This window comes from Acipenser ruthenus, chromosome 9, assembly GCF_902713425.1.
Source record: "Acipenser ruthenus chromosome 9, fAciRut3.2 maternal haplotype, whole genome shotgun sequence".
Lineage (NCBI taxonomy): Eukaryota > Metazoa > Chordata > Actinopteri > Acipenseriformes > Acipenseridae > Acipenser > Acipenser ruthenus.
Genome location: NC_081197.1, coordinates 25,367,510 through 25,385,598, shown reverse-complemented (window position 1 = coordinate 25,385,598; position 18,089 = coordinate 25,367,510). Strand labels below are relative to the sequence as shown.

The following is an 18,089-nucleotide window of genomic DNA, read 5'->3' as shown; positions in this document are numbered from 1 at the left end:
GCCTTGTCCTGTCCTGGTTCAAATCTTATCTTTCTGATAGGTTTCAGTTTGTCTCTGGGGAGGTAAAATCAGCATTATCGGAAGGTGTCTGTGGTGTTCCACAGGGCTCCATTCTAGGTCCCTTGTTGTTTTCATTATATATGATACCATTAGGTGACATTATCCACAGACATGGAGTGAACTTAAGAACATAAAAAAAGTTTACAAATGATAGGAGGCCATTTGGCCCATCTTGCTCATTTGGTTGTTAGTAGCTTATTGATCCCAGAATCTCATCAAGCAGCTTCTTGAAGGATCCCAGGGTGTCAGCTTCAACAACATTACTGGGGAGTTTGTAGCAAGGTAACCAGAGCTGAACACAGTATTCTAGATAAGCGCTTACTAATCCGTTGTAAAGTTTTAACATTACTTCCCTTGATTTAAATTCAACACTTTTCACTATATATCCAAGCATTTTGTTGGCCTTTTTTATAGCTTCCCCACATTGTCTAGATGAAGACATTTCTGAGTCAACATAAACTCCTAGATCTTTTTCATAGATTCCTTCTTCAATTTCAGTGTCTTCCACGTTACTTATAATGTACATTTGTATTGCCTGCGTGCAGTACCTTACACTTTTCTATATTAAATGTCATTTGCCATGTGTCTGCCCAATTCTGAATGCTGTCTAGATCATTTTGAATGACCTTTGCTGCTTCAACAGTGTTTGCCACTCCTCCTATTTTTGTGTCGTCTGCAAATTTAACAAGTTTGCTTACTATACCAGAATCTAAATCATTAATGTAGATTAGGAATAGCAGAGGACCTAATACTGATCCCTGTGGTACACCACTGGTTACCTCACTCCATTTTGAGGTTTCTCCTCTAATCAGTACTTTCTGTTTTCTACCTGTTAACCACTCCCTAATCCATGTGCATGCATTTCCTTGAATCCCTACTGCGTTCAGTTTGAGAATTAATCTTTTATGCGGGACTTTGTCAAAAGCTTTCTGGAAATGCTGTCTAGATCATTTTTAATGACCTTTGCTGCTGCAGCAGTGTTTGCCACTCCTCCTTTTTTTGTGTCATCTGCAAATTTTAACAAATCTGCTTACTATACCATACTCTAAGTCATTAATCTAGATGAGGAAGAGCAGATGACCTAATACTGATCCGTGTGATACTCCACTTGTTACCTCGCTCCATTTTGAGGTTTCTCCTCTAATCAGTTTCCATTTTGGATCTTATTATGGTTTCCATAAGTTCACATATAATAGAAGTCAGGCTTATTGGTCTGTAGTTACCTGGTTCAGTTTTATCTCCCTTTTTGTGGATCGGTATTATATTTGCAATTCTCCAGTCTGTCAGTACAACCCTTGTCTCGAGAGACTGTTGCATGATCTTAGTTAGCGATTTGTAAAAAACTTATTTCATTTCTTTGAGTACTATTGGGAGGATCTCATCCGGCCCAAGGGATTTGTTTATTTTAAGAGCTCCTAGTCACAGTTACAGTTTTCAAGTCAAGACTAAATATACACTGTTATAAAATGGCTTTCTTATCTTAGTGGGTTTTAATGTAACTTTAAAATTGCTGCTTTTGTATTATGTGATAATGTTATTTAAATATTGTTATACTAGTGGGGTCTAGTGTATGTGAATACCTCCTGTGTTTGTATTGTCAACTGTATGTATTGGTTGTGTTTTATGTATTGAAACCCCCAAGCACTCCCTCCTCTGTCTCTGAAATTGTTACATTTGTGTGGCGGGAAGGAGCCTTGTTATATAAACTCGGAGCGGGAGTATTGGCGCGCTCTGATTCCCAGCTGCGTTAGGGTGAGGTACTGTACTGCGGGACTGTGTAGTATGAGTGTACTACACGGAGGGCCTTGCAGTGCTGAATACAACCTCTGTACTGTTACATTGTTTTCTTAATAAACGATTGGTTTCAGTTAAAATGGCTGAGTCAGTGCCTTATTTTCTGCCGCCGGATAAAGCAAGCCTTTGGTCTCCATCCACCCTCCAACGATCTGCGAGACTCGCGCAGCGACCTGCCCGGGGTAAGCCAGTGAGTAAGCCGACCGAGATGGACGGGCAGGAGGTAACAATATGTTATTTAAATGGTCTGATTGTGGCAGTTGTATGTGTGACATGCTATACAAATGTACTGTGGTTTGCTCTTTTTTCTGCTATGTACTTTACAGTGCTTTGCGATACTTTTGTATAAACAAGTGCTATAAAAATGCAATAAATAAATAAATAAGACAATTCTTACTGCACGGTCATGTGATCTTGTTTAGCCAATCACAGCATTATCCAAGCCATTTTATAATTGTACTTATTTGCATATATAACAAATTGCTTCACGCTGATGCTTGCACTGAATCCTGTCACACTTCTCACTACACTACAATTAGTGTTTATGTGCTACTAGTGACACTTAACAGCAGTAGTAGATACCACCAAAGAAAAATTCACAACTTTTCAGTTTTGTGCTATGCATTGAACATTCTGCAAGTAGGAGTTAATTCAGCTCTTTTTTTCCATGAACGTGCTTTTCTGGAGGGACTAATAAATTTTTAAACTAGGGCTGTCAATTAATCACAGTTAACTTCTGCGATTAACGATTTAAACAGAAAGTTAGTCACTGAACCGCGTAATAGAGCAAAGCACTAAAACTGAGTGGGAGAGCAGCAGGAGCTGCCTCTGCCTCCACCACCTTCGCCACCAGGAGGAGAGCAGCAGGAGCTGCCTCTGCCTCCGGCAGGAGGAGAGCAGCAGGAGCTGCCTCTGCCTCCACCACCTCCACCACCTCCACCAGCAGCGGGTGAATACCTGCTGGTTCCGCCTTCACTGTCGTGGGAGGACTGCTTGCCCCTCCCACCTCCACCAGCAAAGGGTGAATACCTGCTGGTTCCGTCTTCACCGCTGTGGGAAGATTGCTTGCCGCTCCCTCTTCCACCACCAGAGGAGATGCAGCTGAGTTTGGCCTTGCCCAAGGATGCCAGCCTCGTTTCGCCCAAGGATGCCTGCCTCGCTTCGCCCAAGGATGTCTGCCTCGATTCGCCCAAGGATGCCTGCCTTGCTTCGCCCAAGGATGCCTGCCTCGCTTCTCCCGGGGTTGCCTGGTGCATCGCATCGCCTGGGGCTGCCTGGTGCTCCGCATCGCCTGGGGCTGCCTGGTGCTCCGCATCGCCTGGGGCTGCCTGGTGCTCCGCATCGCCTGGGGCTGCCTGGTGCTCCGCATCGCAGCAGGAAGTACTGTGGCTGGAACCCCACAAAAGGGAGCTGCCGGCTTTGAAGAAGGTGGGGGAGGTCTGGAGACCACCAACCCCAGCAGCCTTTCCGCTGCCAGGGGTACAGCGGGATGAGAAACTCGCCCCGCTGTCAGCATGTCTGCTGACAGCATGGCCAGTAGCAGCCGGGCTACTGGCAATATTGCCGCCCATGAACCCCTTGAAGTCCCTGTTCTTGGCCCAGGACTTTTTCGAGACTTTGGGGATTTTAAGGGGGGAGGTGTCCATTGAGGCCATGTGTGCTGCGCACAAGGGGGGGATATGTGGCAATGTGTCCTGCCCCTGTGTGCATTTCTGTGTTTTATGTTGTATGTTACGTGTGTTAATGTTGGTGTATTGTAGTTGGTACACGGGATATAATGTGGGTAATGAGCACGAGTGTTTAAAATGTATAATTGTATTTAGGCACGGGGATTGCACTTCACGTGTATTTAAATTATTTAATATGTGAGCATGGGGTTGCACATAATTAGTTCACGTGCTGGGATTCAAGTGAATAATTAATTAGTAACTGAATCCCGGCACAACAGTATATATAGATGCACGTTTTACTCACTAGGGTTGTGAGTTCAGGGCGAAGGAACGGGAGAGAGTGAGGAGAGAAAATCAAAAGTAAAAAGAGAAAGTAAGCAATTGCTACGTGGTGCTGGAGGACTAGCACCGTACGTGTTTGTTTAGTGTTCGTCCCTGTTTGTTAGGGACGTTAGGGACAAGGTTTTGTTTGTCTGTTTGTTTTTGGCCGCAAGTGCCGTGTACTGATTTGTTTTGTTCAAACCTTTTATTTTACAATAAACTCACTGAGCGCAACAGTGTCTCAGATTCACCACCAACTACCGTCTGTCTGTGTACTCCTTTCTGGTCTGACGTAACCACTAAAGCCAGCTTGTCACAATGGCTTTCAAGGGGTTTAAATTAAATGAGTCGTATATTCACTTGTTGACGCTTTTAAAATATAAATCAAGTGATGTGGTTACATTAAATCAAGCTTTAAAAATCATTTTGCGACCTAGTTTTTATTTTGCCCCTTTTGAAAATCATGCTGACAGTACATCTCGTCTGCTGCGTGCTGAACATGCCTTCACTTCTCAAAATAGACCAGCAGCTCTTCTGCTACAGACAATAACAATACAACAACAAATTAAACCCACCAGTTTCGACAGAAATTCAAGATCGCTGCAAGCCTAACAATTCTTCTTGTTAGTTTATAGTTTTTGGATATGATGACAGTTTTTTTTTATGTTCTCTTTAGAATTAACAGTTCATTTCTTAGAATTGCTTACTGTAGCTACATATTTATAATTTTATTTTAAAAAAATCTGAAAAATCAGTCCACAATCACATTTAAAAATATATATCCTATTTATTCTGTTTTCTGACCTCTGTATGCTGCTGATTGTGTTGGTTGTATTTGTACATTTTGGTCACGGTCTCAATGGGTCAATTTCAGAGATGCCAAGTTCTGAAAGTGGAAAATAGTAGCACTTGCCGTAAAAAATAGTAGCACCTGACCAGTAAAAAGATTACCTGGTGAGCGCAGCGAGGCGGTATTTTTTTTTCATGATCAGGTGCTGCTAGGTGCTCACCTAAGGAAGAATCAATTCTGGACTGAAATATTCAACCGCCAAACTTCATCAAAAATAACTAACAAAATAACATCTCAAGAAAGGTTTAACAATTTGTATTTATTTTGAATTATTTGCATTTCACTTGATATTTGTATTCTGAACTACAAGTACTTTGGATTTCAATTTAATTAAATGTCTGTTGTATGGAAAAGTATTTGAAATGCAACTGAGTATACCAAATGCATTTCAAATACTCTACCATACAACAGACATTAATCTATTGCATTGGTATACACAAACATTGGTACAATTTGAATCATTACCAACTTTTAACATTTCCAACTTAAAAGTCTTTTATAAAAAAAAAAAAAAAAAAGGTAAGGACCTCCTGATCTGTATGTTGGTATGTACTGTATTAATGTAGTTCTGGTATTAAATTCCACTTATTTTTTTATTGGTAGCTTGTTTGCATTTTTTAAGCAGATCACAGCCAAACACCATCTTGTAGCACACACTGTCACGTGCAAGGATATGGAGCTTCGGGACAAGCAGCGCCTCCAGGGTCCTATCAGATAAATTTGGCCGAAACTCTGTACGATTCTTGCGAACGATACTAAACACCCTCTCACTATCTGCATTACTGTGAGGAATGGTTAGGATCACCAGCATGACCTTCACCAGCACACTGAAACTGGATTTCTGTGTTGTACAATTTTTCAATTGCCCAATCATATTCCATGCTACATCAGCCCTGTCTGCTGACAAAATGTCCTCTGAAAAACTGAAAATTTGGTATCTTACAAACTGGGACTCCAGTTCATCCATTTCATCTTCTTTGACCAGCCCAAATCTGTCCACAAAATAACGGACACAGTCAAATGACACCTTCTCCCGCTGACTGATGTCTGCCACTTGGGCATTCCTAAGCAGTTCATCCTGAAGAGGAAATTTCTTCTGCATGTATGTGCATGCCTCTGAAAAGTATGCCTTTACAGAAGAGTAGAAGAGCTTCACATCTTCATGTTGCAGTGATTTATCAGCAATGCAGGCGTGCAGATATTGTCTGGTCTTTGTTCCAATCACCAGGTCATTCTCAGATTTCTGGTTGTTGAGACTTCTAAAATCTACTGTGTACACACTGGAGGCTGCTACCAATACAGCTGGCTTAACAAACTTGCAGAGAAGATCTGTATAAATGGCTTGTAATTCCCTGCCAAGGACATGGATATTAGGCTTATCACTTTGCAACAGGAGATTGAGTTTATCAAATGCTGGAATACTTGCTTGCAGAAATAAGCAATACAACTTTGTGGATGCCCTCTCAAAGCAAGACTTGATTCTATCCTGTTTAGTTGATAATGGCATGCTCTCTCTTGGTAAGGTTTTTCCAGATGTGGAGAGGGATTTCTTCTGTGAATCTGAACTAGGCCTCTTCAACTTCTGACAATGTCCTTCTTCTTGGGCTTTGGCTGAAGACTCTTTACTACAAACCTTTTGCTTTGTAGGTATTGAAGTGTGAACCAACTTCCCACTTATAGAAGGCATCTGCTTGGGACCAGGCTTCTTATGAACCTGACTCTGTTTAAGCTGTGCTGTTACAGTAGGCTGTTGTGCACTGCTAGACTGTCTTTCATGTGGTCTGTCACTATGAGGCTGTGCTTTTCTATCTGGTCCGCCAGGGTGTGCTCCACTGGAGCCTAAAAATAGAAAATACAGTTGTAAACCTCAGTGAATACAGCTATAATATACTTTTGCTGAAGTGTAGATAGATTGATAAATAGATATTAATTAACAGATTCATTTCAGATCTTATACAAGTATATAAGCTGTTGAAAAGAGAGCAAGCTGGAGCAAAAGCTTCCCACATGCCACATAAACAAGTTACTGCACCACTATTACAAGCAATAAGATGAATGAAAAGATTACACAGAATAAGTCCCTTACTAGTAGAGTAATTACTAAACAAATCACACTTATACAAATTCTACATAGAACACATTTAATACCACAATTGTTTGTTTGGTTATACCTATACATACCTACATAAAGGATATGTTTGTGTGTATTGTATACCTTTAGTGACAGAAGATGAAGGACTCTCTTTGCTTGTGAAGAACTTTAGTAGAGCAGGCCACTGTTCCAATAGCCTGTCAAGATATTTGCCAACACTCAACCACCTTCAAAGTAAAAAGAGAAGAAGTTTAATTTCATTGTGGAAAAACATTATATATTACTATTACAATATTGATAATTGAACATTTACAAAAAAAGGCAAATTCAATCAGGGATCAAATTACAGGTGTCATCTGTGAACCTGAATGGGAACTGTATTTCACACTTTCTTTGCTGATGCAGACAGTAGAAGGTTTTGTCCTTGATCAGGTACTTTTCTACAATTTAGCTAATAGTCCTTAAAATAAGCATATTTATTACATTTTTCATATTGTCAGAACTGACTGGAATGTTATACTTGGATAAATGAATAAATAGCAATAACTAGATAGAAAATACATATTTTTTAAAAAGCAGGACACTGACAATCATTCAAATAATACATATTATTTAGTAATTTGGTTAAGGCTTACATTTCAAAAATACACAATGTACTAATAAATTATATAAGCAACATAACAAATTCAGCCACACAGTCAACAACCATCAATGTTAAATCTTTGTTGAATCATTAATAATGAAAATAATGATTTAAAAAATGGATTAATTGCTATGGTAGTATTATCAAGAATGACTCATTCTAATTAATAAAAAGGGTAGCCTACCTTGTATTTACATGCTTGATGATTCCTCTGGTTTCGATGTCACAGAGCTGCTGTAACTGTTTTAGTTGTTTATTTCTCTTGCTGCTTTTGTCGAAATAATAATACAAGTCAATCAACAGATCTTCCACTGATAGTGGTAGTTTTGCAGCTGCATACTGGGCTGCAAGGTGTACCAAGTGGCAAGGACATCCCTGTACATATACATTTTCATTTTCCTTGCGCAAAAACACTGCAACCCCTTTGTGAACTCCAACCATAACAGAGGCATTATCACAACAGAAGCTCACACATCGTTGCCATGGGATGTTAAATTTCTCCAAATTTCTGTTGAGTAAATTAAATATGTTCTCTCCAGTACTCGAAACTTCTTGCATTGCTGGTAGCGATAGTAATTGCGTGACGATTTTTCTAAGAGACCCGTCATAATATCTCACTACAACTGGATACAGTTGACTGGTTGTTGTGTCACTGCTGCCGTCCCTGCTCAATGAAAAATAACCCAGCAATAATTCCAAGGCTAAAGACTTTGACGTATCATTTGAAAGGGTTTCGATTATGGCAGTGGTTTTTGTGCGGCCTGATCCATACTTGTTGGCGATGTTCGAGTCCGGAAATGCAGCTTTGCAAATTGGACCGATATGATCCGAAACAGCAATTGGAAGATTGTGCTCAACAATAAAGTTTGCAAAAAGTGTCTCTGCCTTTACCACTGCATTATCTTCGCCTGTACTCACTACAAATTCACGCATAGATTTATGATTTCCAATAGATTTTGCAAATTGTTGATGTTTTTTTTGTACCTACAAGAACGATGCAATCGTGACGTCCACCGTGTTTCACTGAGAAGTCAGTCCGGCAATATTCACAGTAGGCATGCGAGTCAGAGATTTGACTTGTTTTAATAAAAGGCCATTCTGTAGTGTATTCCTGTCTATATTTCTGGCAGGATAGTCGACTTCTTTTAGACGGAAGAGAGTAGGACATTTTTTTATATCTGGCTGGTGATGAAACCTGAACGAATGTATAAGGCAACATTTGCACGGCAGTTCCTCTAGGACCCCCTAAACTGGTTGCTAAGCAACCCGGCTCACCGCTACTAGTACATTAGGTAAAATGCCAGTGAAATATATTATTAAGAATAATATGTATATATAAATAGACAGGAAAACACACACATGGTAGCCTGCTGAAACAATGGTTTGTATGTATATTTATAGGCTATACGTATATATTTTTATATATAACGTTATATGACGTATATATATATATATATTTTTTTTTTTTTTCGTAGTATCAAACCCTTCGTCGTAGCACCGTATTTTACCCTCCAAAATAGTAGCTGCTACGGCAAAATCGTAGCACTTGGCATCTCTGAAATTTACTGGTTAAATAAATTAATACATTTTAAACAATTTTATTTACAGTCAAGGATAATAATAATAATAATAATAATAATAATAGCATCAGTAATAAAACTAATTTAAATTAGATGGATGTAGTAATTATATCAAATTAATATGCGATTAAAACCGAGATTAACTGAGATTAATTTTTTCAATTGTGACATTAAATTAATTTATTTAATCGCTTGACAGCTCTAGTTTAAACCCTTACAGACATTCTTTAACAAACTCAATGTGTCAGGGGGAAATTACAGGTAAAATTACTGTCACAAAGTGGTAATTAGGCCACAGGTCAAATTCTGCAGAAGGAGCATTGGCGACTCATGGCTTGAAAAACTGGTGGGGCACAGCCCCCCCCCCCCCCCCCCCCAAAAAAAAGTGCTCAAACCCGATGCCCGATTTTAACCATTTTTATGTAAACATTAAGCTAGCTTTCTAACATTACCAGATATTTCATCACAAACAGTTCTACACCAGATTGTCACAATCAAGAGAGCTGCAAACAACACTTTACAGGCAAGAGTCTCTTATCGACAGACAGCTGCACCTGCACTAACCTGAGCGTTTGAAATGGAAGTATCGTCACACTCTTGTGCTGTTCGTAACATTCTGAACTACAGAAGAGTCAGGTTCGGTTTCTGTTGATGTCTCTGGCGTTGGAGGTTTAGCTTTTTTGTTGTAGAAAAACTCCAAACGTAGCTGTCTTTTTGCCATTTTAACAGGGCTCAAATTCACTCCGTTTTAGCACATAATTTCGCTGACTGAAAAAGTGAAAGTCTCACACGAGAACAAATATAACGGTGAAGGGTCTTAGACACTCTTTGTTATGTTATTATGTTTTGAAAGTTTGAAATAAACGGCGCATTTTTAAATAATAAACCCTGGCAACAGATTTTTTTTTCGGGAGAGGGTGGCAATGGTAACTTTTTTAAGGTGAATAGTCACAGTGGTGAAATTGGCAACCTGATTTCTTATTAGTGCATTGACGTTTTTTTTTCGAAAAATAAAGAACATTTTTTTTAACAGAAGATCCAATAATCAAATACACTGTTGTGCAAAATAGTTAAAAAGAGAGATTCAGTTCAGAACACTTCCGTTTAAAAACAAAAAAGGAAATACGAAGCAAAGGACTTGAACTTTTAACATGCGCATCAGATTTCAATTTCACATTATGATAATAAATAACTATATATAATTTCATTCGTACTTATGGTTGTTCATTTCACATTTGGTGTTCAGAGCAAAGCAAACCATTTTATTTAATTTCACAAAACCTGACTAATGTAATTACTCTTTGACTGACGCAGGACTGCCGATGGTACCTAATCTTCTGGAGGTTCGTGGGAGGAGGGACTTGTGCACACAGTTGCATTAACTACATTGTATAACTACAGCGCCTTTAAAAACAAAAAACTTGGGTTGATTGACAGCAAATCCAACCACTCATTTTTTTTGGTATCACACTGCACTGACATTCGCTAGTTGAGCTGACGGACACGCTGTAGCCTAAACAAATAATCAGAATGAAAACAAGTAGGTAACCGAACTCAGGAATTGAAACATTTTTGCCGGTTTTCTCTCAGCAGCGTCCAGAACTGTTTTCATTCTGATTTATTTATTTAGCTATTTAATTAATAACAGGTTGTACATTTACCACTCCATCTCTAAGACCTGGATGGACTTGGTTACCGTCCCTTGATGAAGCTGGCTGCACAATCCGTGAAAAATGATAATCTTATTAGTAGGCTGGCTGCTGGAGAGGTCAGCTGGCAGTAAGATATGTCATGAGGCGAGTGCATTCTATGTAAATACATAGGTTACTCATTACATAGTAGATGTCCTCTACCACATCTATGTGTGTAGTAGCTAGGCTACATAGCATATACAGTAATCATAGCCTATATGTTTCATGCATCTGTGTTTGGGGTTGAGCAAGTACAGCTTGCTTATGTTTTCTCATAGGTTGATAGCAACGCGGTAAATAAAAAGTTCTTTCCGTGAGCGAAAAGAAAAATCAGCGCCGCCCATGCCACGTCCGCCCCGCTATAATGGGAAGCGAAAAATATAACAATATTGCAATTTCTTACACATGTTTCAGTGTGAACGATCCTAACACAGTGGCTAAGCCACTGCCTGGCAGAAATCTGGGGGGGCACGTGACCAGGCGTGCCCCCCCTATGCGTCGCCACTGAGAAGGAGTATCCAAAAAACTGAAAATATGAACTCAGCATCTCATACGGTTTATGAGCAGCTGAAGAAAGAGTGACTTATTACCAGAAACTTAGAAGCAACTCTTACTGGGATGCTTAATAATATCATCAGACAAAGAATATGTTTTTTACTTACGCCTTCAGTTCAGTACAGATTCCTGGTCTAATTTCCTCTAGGAGTTTCATCAAAGTATCCAGGAGAACCTGAGATGAGCTGGACAGCAAATCCCTACCACAGGTCACAGCTGCAATATCTGGAGTACACATGCAAACACCAGGGTAAGAATTGTGAGCTGACTCATCACACGCACAGTAAGAGTTCATTCAATTTTTTTTCTTTACAAGCCTACATTGTATAACACTGGGGGATTGTGTTCTTCAAGCAAAATGTTCATAAATTTTGAACTGCAACTCCTGATTATATTCGCTAGTCTGTTAAAAATTCACAAGGAAAATTATTGATTTGCAATTGGGCTTGATGCTACCATGGAGACTCCAAATCATAGCTGAACACCAGACTATATGTCTGGTGAAGCAATTGTAAAAGGCAAACATAATGCTGTTATATGCATCTTATATAGTCAAAAGTCTACAGTACAAATCAGGTTTTGATAATGCTGTATATTGCATTGGTGAAACTCCACTAGAACATTGTGTTCAATTCTGGTCTTCTGTGTTCAAAAAGTTTTTTTTAAGATAGTAGCAATTGTAGAGCTCTGATCTATCCTGAAGCTTGGTATTAAGTTTACATTTTTGGCTGCGGTTCCGGAATTATGGATACGAAGTTATGATCTGCCTGGCGTCACCTGCAGCAGTGTTATCTGGGATGAATGAACTCAGTGGCCTATCAGTTAGATATGTTTTATTTTTGTATTTTAGACTGCATTAATACATAATTTCATAAAATGCCTACTGCGCAGGTAATATGTATACAGTAAATTAAATACCAAGATCACTGTTTGTGAACTGCATCAGAACCAGTGTTGTTGTCATCTCGTGCACTTTTCCTAACCAGAAGCCTGGTCATTCCGAATTGTAATTCTAACATTGTGTGTAGGCTATTTATTCATTCATTCTTCCACTGATAAGGTGGCAGTATTTGAAATGGTAGGTTACTTTTGTTGCGGTGAGAAGGTAAATCTTGATTCCTGGATCTTCAGAGCCCTTCGTACACATTTCATGAGATAGCGCAGATAGTTAGCAGCTTTCAAAGCAATTAAAGTTGACATTAGTGAACTACTTTTCATGCTAAAATGGGTAGAAAAAGAAAAACGGTATAAACTGGAAAGTGAAATCTCCAGACTGCAGGAGAACAAGCCTTCGAAAAGACATTAGAAAAACTGCTGCTGGGCTCCCGAGTGGCGCATCCAGTAAAGGCGCTCCTTGCAGGATGTGCCCTATAGCCTGGAGATCGCTGGTTCGAATCCAGGCTATGTCACAGCTGACCGTGACCGAGAGTTCCTAGGGGGCGGCGCACAATTGGCTGAGCGCTGCCGGGTAGGGAGGGCTTAGGTCGGCAGGGGAATCCACGGCTCACCGCGCATCAGCGACCCCTGTGGCCGATAGGGCGCCTGTGGCTCTGCAGCGGAGCCGCCAGATCTGTGTTGTCCTCCGGCACTATAGGTCTGGTAGCATTGCTGTGGATCTGCAGTGCGAAAAATGACGGCTTGGAAGGAGCACGTTTCGGAGGACGCGTGTTTCAGCCTCCGTTTCCTGAGTCGGCGGGGGGGTTGCGAGCGGTGAGCCGGGGATACAGATAATAATTGGGCATGCTAAATTGGGGTGAAAACCGGGGTAATAATAATTGGCGACGACTATTTTTTTTTTTTTTTTTTTTTTTTTTTTTTTTAATTAAGAAAAACTGCTGCTGCCCTTACATCAAGTGTCTGACAGGGTTTCATAAGGCCAGTAAGTGTATTTAAATGTATCATTGTAATGGATGTAGATTTTGTAAAATAATTTGGCCCAATTATTGAAAATGTTCATAGGCTAAATGGTTTTAAGTCACCAACAGTAAGCTGTTTATGAAAAAGAAAAGTTTAATTTTTATTGAGGGGATTAGAGATAATGGTTTCATAAACTCAGAGGTTACGTACTGTGTTCTGAGTTCAGTTTCAGTTCTACAGTAAACCACATTAAATTATGTTTGTTACCACAGCATTAAATTGCTTTCACTTTCAATACTCTTACTTTTCTCTAGTTGTTTTTTTTGCTGTCCTCCCGTCCACCAAAATTAACACCGATATTTCCCCAGAAAAATGTGGATTTAATTATTATCAAATACAGTTTTTATTTGTTATTGTAATAAACACCGATACCCCCCCCCAAAAAAAAAAATGTAAACAAAAAAACACCACCACAAAAACTCATTAGATAAATGAAGGTGTTTTCGTTTAAATGTGAAAATTGATAGACTTTACTTTGCTTACTGGTAATTATGCCTGCCAAAGCTAACACAAACTGAGTTTCATCATGCTGTTCTGGTCTGATATCTGCATCAAGTGACTTGACAAAGGTATCCAGTGTCTGTCCAGCAACATTGAAGAACCTTTCTGCTTCTCTCTGCAAAAATAAATAAAAACAGTTTTGTTCTGGAGAAAGATTTTAGAGTTTTTGGTAACCCTCTGTCAGCGGCAAGAGGTGCGAATGCACCACAGCATGTTCAAAATGACATATCTCGAAACTCTTTAAACATCGCAGCATATCCTTACAAGAGATTAAACTTTAATCGCTTACCTTTTGGTTTGATACCAAGAAAGTCATTGTTCGACTCGGGAAACGGGTACATTTTGGGGTGCATCTGCACCCCTTTCTGCCTTCCGTGGGTTTGAAAAAATATACATTTTTCACATACCACAATCAATGCTGCTGCTTACTGGCAGAATAGATTGTTAAGAGTTGCAGGAGAGCTGGAGGAGGCGTAGAAACAGTTATCGCTTTTAAAATATTGATTTATCCCTAAATATTTATTTGTTTAGCCAACAGTCATTTTGATTAAACTGTGTGTCTATGTGTGTATAATACATTACTTTCCAACACTGTATTTGATAACTGCATTCTTTACAGTATCCTGTTTATACCTGATACAGTACAGTATTGAAAAAATAGATTTTTTTTTTTGTCTTTCATATACTGTATAGTATTTTTTGATGAAAAGTCTGAAGCTGCTTTTTAATGTGCAAATCCACTTCATATTGAAGCAGAGGTACGTGTTGACCAATAGTTTTCTTTACTAGTTTTTGTACATTTGCAAGCACAATATAATTTGTTTTGTAGTTCACATTTGTGTTTGTGGCATTTTACTGTTTTTTTTTTTGTTTTTTTTTTTTTTAATAAATAAAATATTTAAAAAATGCTTAGCACTTCTTAACAACATTTATTAAATACATAACTTTAAAAAACATAAACCAATTCTGTCCTTGTACTTTAAATTATAAGTTAACCATGTTTATGTATGTGGGGTGCATTTGCAACCCTTTCCATCTTACGTTTTAGCTCAAATATTGGGTCATTCCGTGACAAATCACCCAACATGTAACCCCCTACCCTCTCTGATTTACACCAAACTGTGCTCAAAGTTGTTCAAGACAAAAAAAAACACACATTTACATTTTCAGCCTGATCGGGTCAAGGGGCTTTGTATATGAAAAGCAGAGACTTTGACCTTCCATGGGCATTTTATCAGATCTGGATTACTGTAAAGGCCAAACACTTTGTTAAGGGGTAACTTTACTTAATTGTTTTTTAAATGTGTTTTTAATATCATTTTTCATTATGAGATTTCCAGTAAAAAGACATATAACACAAGTCTCTGTCTCAAACAGTTTTTGAGTAAAAGACTGATTAAAAGTTGGGGGGTCCAAGATAACTTCTAATCGTTTGACCCGATCAGGCTGAGAACGTTTTTTAGACACAGCACTGTTTGCTAATTAGGAGATAGTACTTCAGAATATAAAATACAAATATGGCTACAAAATGTACTTACTTCTTAACTGGACAACAAATCAAATTTAACTAAGAGAGACACACAATACAGCTGTCCACCAAATAATATCAAAACCAGTCAGCCCATCAGCACTTGAAGGGGGCTAGAAGATGTGAATGTGTAACAACCCAATAAAAAGCCATAGCTTCTGGTTTGTAGAGTTTATTTAGCGTTCTTCATTTTCAGTTTGTACAGATTTTCACAAATAAATGTATGTTTTTTTAGAAATTATCCTGACCGGTTTTTACTTATTTTCTCCTGAATTTTACCTTGCTTAAAACATTTCTGTGATGTCACCCTTTGATATTTTGATTGGTTCACTCTACGAATCTTCTAAGTAAAAGTTTCTGAGTGGCTTTGAAGAGAAGGGAGTGCGGGGCAGATAAATTGTTTATTAACGAATCCACAGTTAGTGCAACGAATCCACAGAAAACAGGTTCCCTGAAATAGGAACAATAACCATTGCAAATGGGTGTTTCTCCTTAAAGACACCCAAACCTGAAACTTTATACCAAAGACTTCACATCAGAGCAGTGTGACGCAGCTGCTGCTCCGCCTCCAAGAGCCTTAAGGAGCTGTGCACACTGACAACAATGTCATTTTCCTTTGAGAGTAGTGACCATGAACGCCGCGACCCTGAAGTCAAATGTTTACAATTCCTATTTTAGGGAACCAGGGTTATGATAATAACCCTTTCAAGTAGGGAATATTAACCATTACAAATGGGTGAATATACCCAAGCTGTCATGAGGACATGGTAGTACCTCACTGAGCTACACAGCTGAGCCGAAACCGCCTTGTGCTACTTAAATGAACACACTATTGCTGTATATGAACACATATTATCAATCAATCTGAATTTCTAAAGCAATGTTAATGCTGAAATTGTAATAGAAACGCTCTTTCGCTATTTGTGTGAAATCGTTTCCTGCAGAAAACTTTGCAATTTGTGAGTCTGGGAACATGTCTACTACAGATTTGCTGAACTAGTCACAACATGTAAGGTCTCTGCATATGTAACTTTATTGATTTCTGTTTTTCCTTTGGTAATGAAAGATATTATTTAAGCACTGGTTTTCTGAGCGTCACTGGCTTTTTCCGTTTTTGTGATCTCTCGTGCTTACCACGAACATCATCATTCTTGCTCCCACATCCCACAGTAAACACGTCCCACATCCCACAGTCCTGCATAGTTTACAGGGTTCCTCAATTGACAGCCCACGGGCCTTCCTTTTGGCCTGTCACGCATCAGCTGTCCTTCATTACAAAAGTTGAAATTGCTGATACGCAAGATTGTAATGTCACCGCTACCTACAGGGTATTTGTGTCCCCTAACAAGCATTTTCTTTTTGGAAACCTAATCAGGAACAAGGCTGATTGGCCAGTTTTCATTCTGATGAGATTTCATTTTGGCATGCGTCACAAATTTAGCTTAGTGTCAGTGTGATATGAAAACAGCAGTATGGAGTAATATTATTTTCTTTAGTACGGAGAAACTATCTGGAGTATTCTTACAAACATTGCTGCACATTAATTTGAAGGCAAAAATCCACGTCTGTGTCTAAAATGGCAAGTGATGTGTGGTATTAACACAACATCAACAAAGTGATGCTTCAGATTTGCCAAGTGAGTCAGAATTGGGGGATGCAGATGCAGGTAATGCACATCACTCGAAAATGCTTCACACTTTACAGATACTGGCCAAACTAGCAAGGTAAATGTTACGTATAGTGATCAATGTTTTGTTTTGTTGTGATCCTATTTTCTGTTATGAGGACAGTAGTAAACAAAAACCAAAATGGTGTTTTCTTTTCTTTGTGCAACGCCCCCTTTTCCACATTTATTTCTTGAAGAGTTTATTGAAGTTAAATTTGACAGTTTTCACTTGAGTGCACAGCTTAAAAACAACAACAACAACAACAAAAAAACTCAGTAACACTATTACTTTATGAAAATGTGTAATTTGCCACTTTATTGTGAAGAAACTACAATGGCAGGGATAAAAAAAAAGAAAAAAAGCAATGTCTACTTGTACTATTTCTGCCTGAAATACACACATGAAAAAGTGTATTATTTTAAGTTTTGACATCCTCTGCTTTTATAGTTAATTCAGTGGAGCAAAATAAAGCTATCACAACATATTTTGGAATATTACAGTTTTACATATAGTTTTAGGATAAATAGTACTGGAAATCGCTTTAATTTCGCTAGATTTAGCTGGGAATTGTGCAGCATGTGATTGGAACATGAAAGTGAAAGTAGTTTTTGTACATTCAATTTAAATACATTAGCAATGTACTTTAGCTTAGGTATTGTATTGTTATATGATTGATTAACCTATTATGTTTGACCTGGTGTCAGGCATCTTTTTTTTTTATATTGCAAAACACCAGATTTTTGTCTCCAGTTTATTATAGAAAAGCTTGGGAAGTTGAGAGGGGCTGTATGTTTAGCTTTATTATTGAAATACTGTACATGAAAAACTTAAGTGCATATGTCTATATTTTCTTTATTTCTCATATGATTAACTAAAGTATTTATAGGGAAAAATAGCAGTGCGGCCAGTGTTCAGACACAGGAAATTAGCAGAAGAAACCAAGCCTGTCAAAGATCTTTTATTTGGCTTAAAAAAACCTGTTTGGCAACAGTAAGAAATGTATCTACAGCATGCCTTTCAAAGAAGGCACATTGGGTATGCACAAAAATATACTTGCTTTCTATTTTTATTATTAAATGGCTATCATTGTAAGTAGTTATTTCTGACATGTATTAGTTGATTTGTGCAAGTGTAGTGTTGCAACGTTCTATTACTGTATGTAAAGTATGATTCGATAGTCAGCTTTTCATGACCATTTAAACAACCCCCCACCAGCACTC

The 18,089-nt window shown here is 38.6% G+C and overlaps 1 protein-coding gene across 1 annotated transcript in view; it reads right to left on the bottom strand.

The window, feature by feature from the left end:
* Window positions 1-18,089, bottom strand: part of hsf2bp (heat shock transcription factor 2 binding protein) — a 74,058-nt gene that overhangs the window by 31,191 nt on the left and 24,778 nt on the right. The window contains exons 5-6 of the mRNA XM_059029749.1: window positions 13,657-13,789; window positions 11,364-11,481 (exon numbers count right to left, since the gene is read on the bottom strand). Coding sequence (XP_058885732.1) covers window positions 11,364-11,481; window positions 13,657-13,789 — 251 coding nt within the window. The remainder of the gene's footprint in view (window positions 1-11,363; window positions 11,482-13,656; window positions 13,790-18,089) is intronic.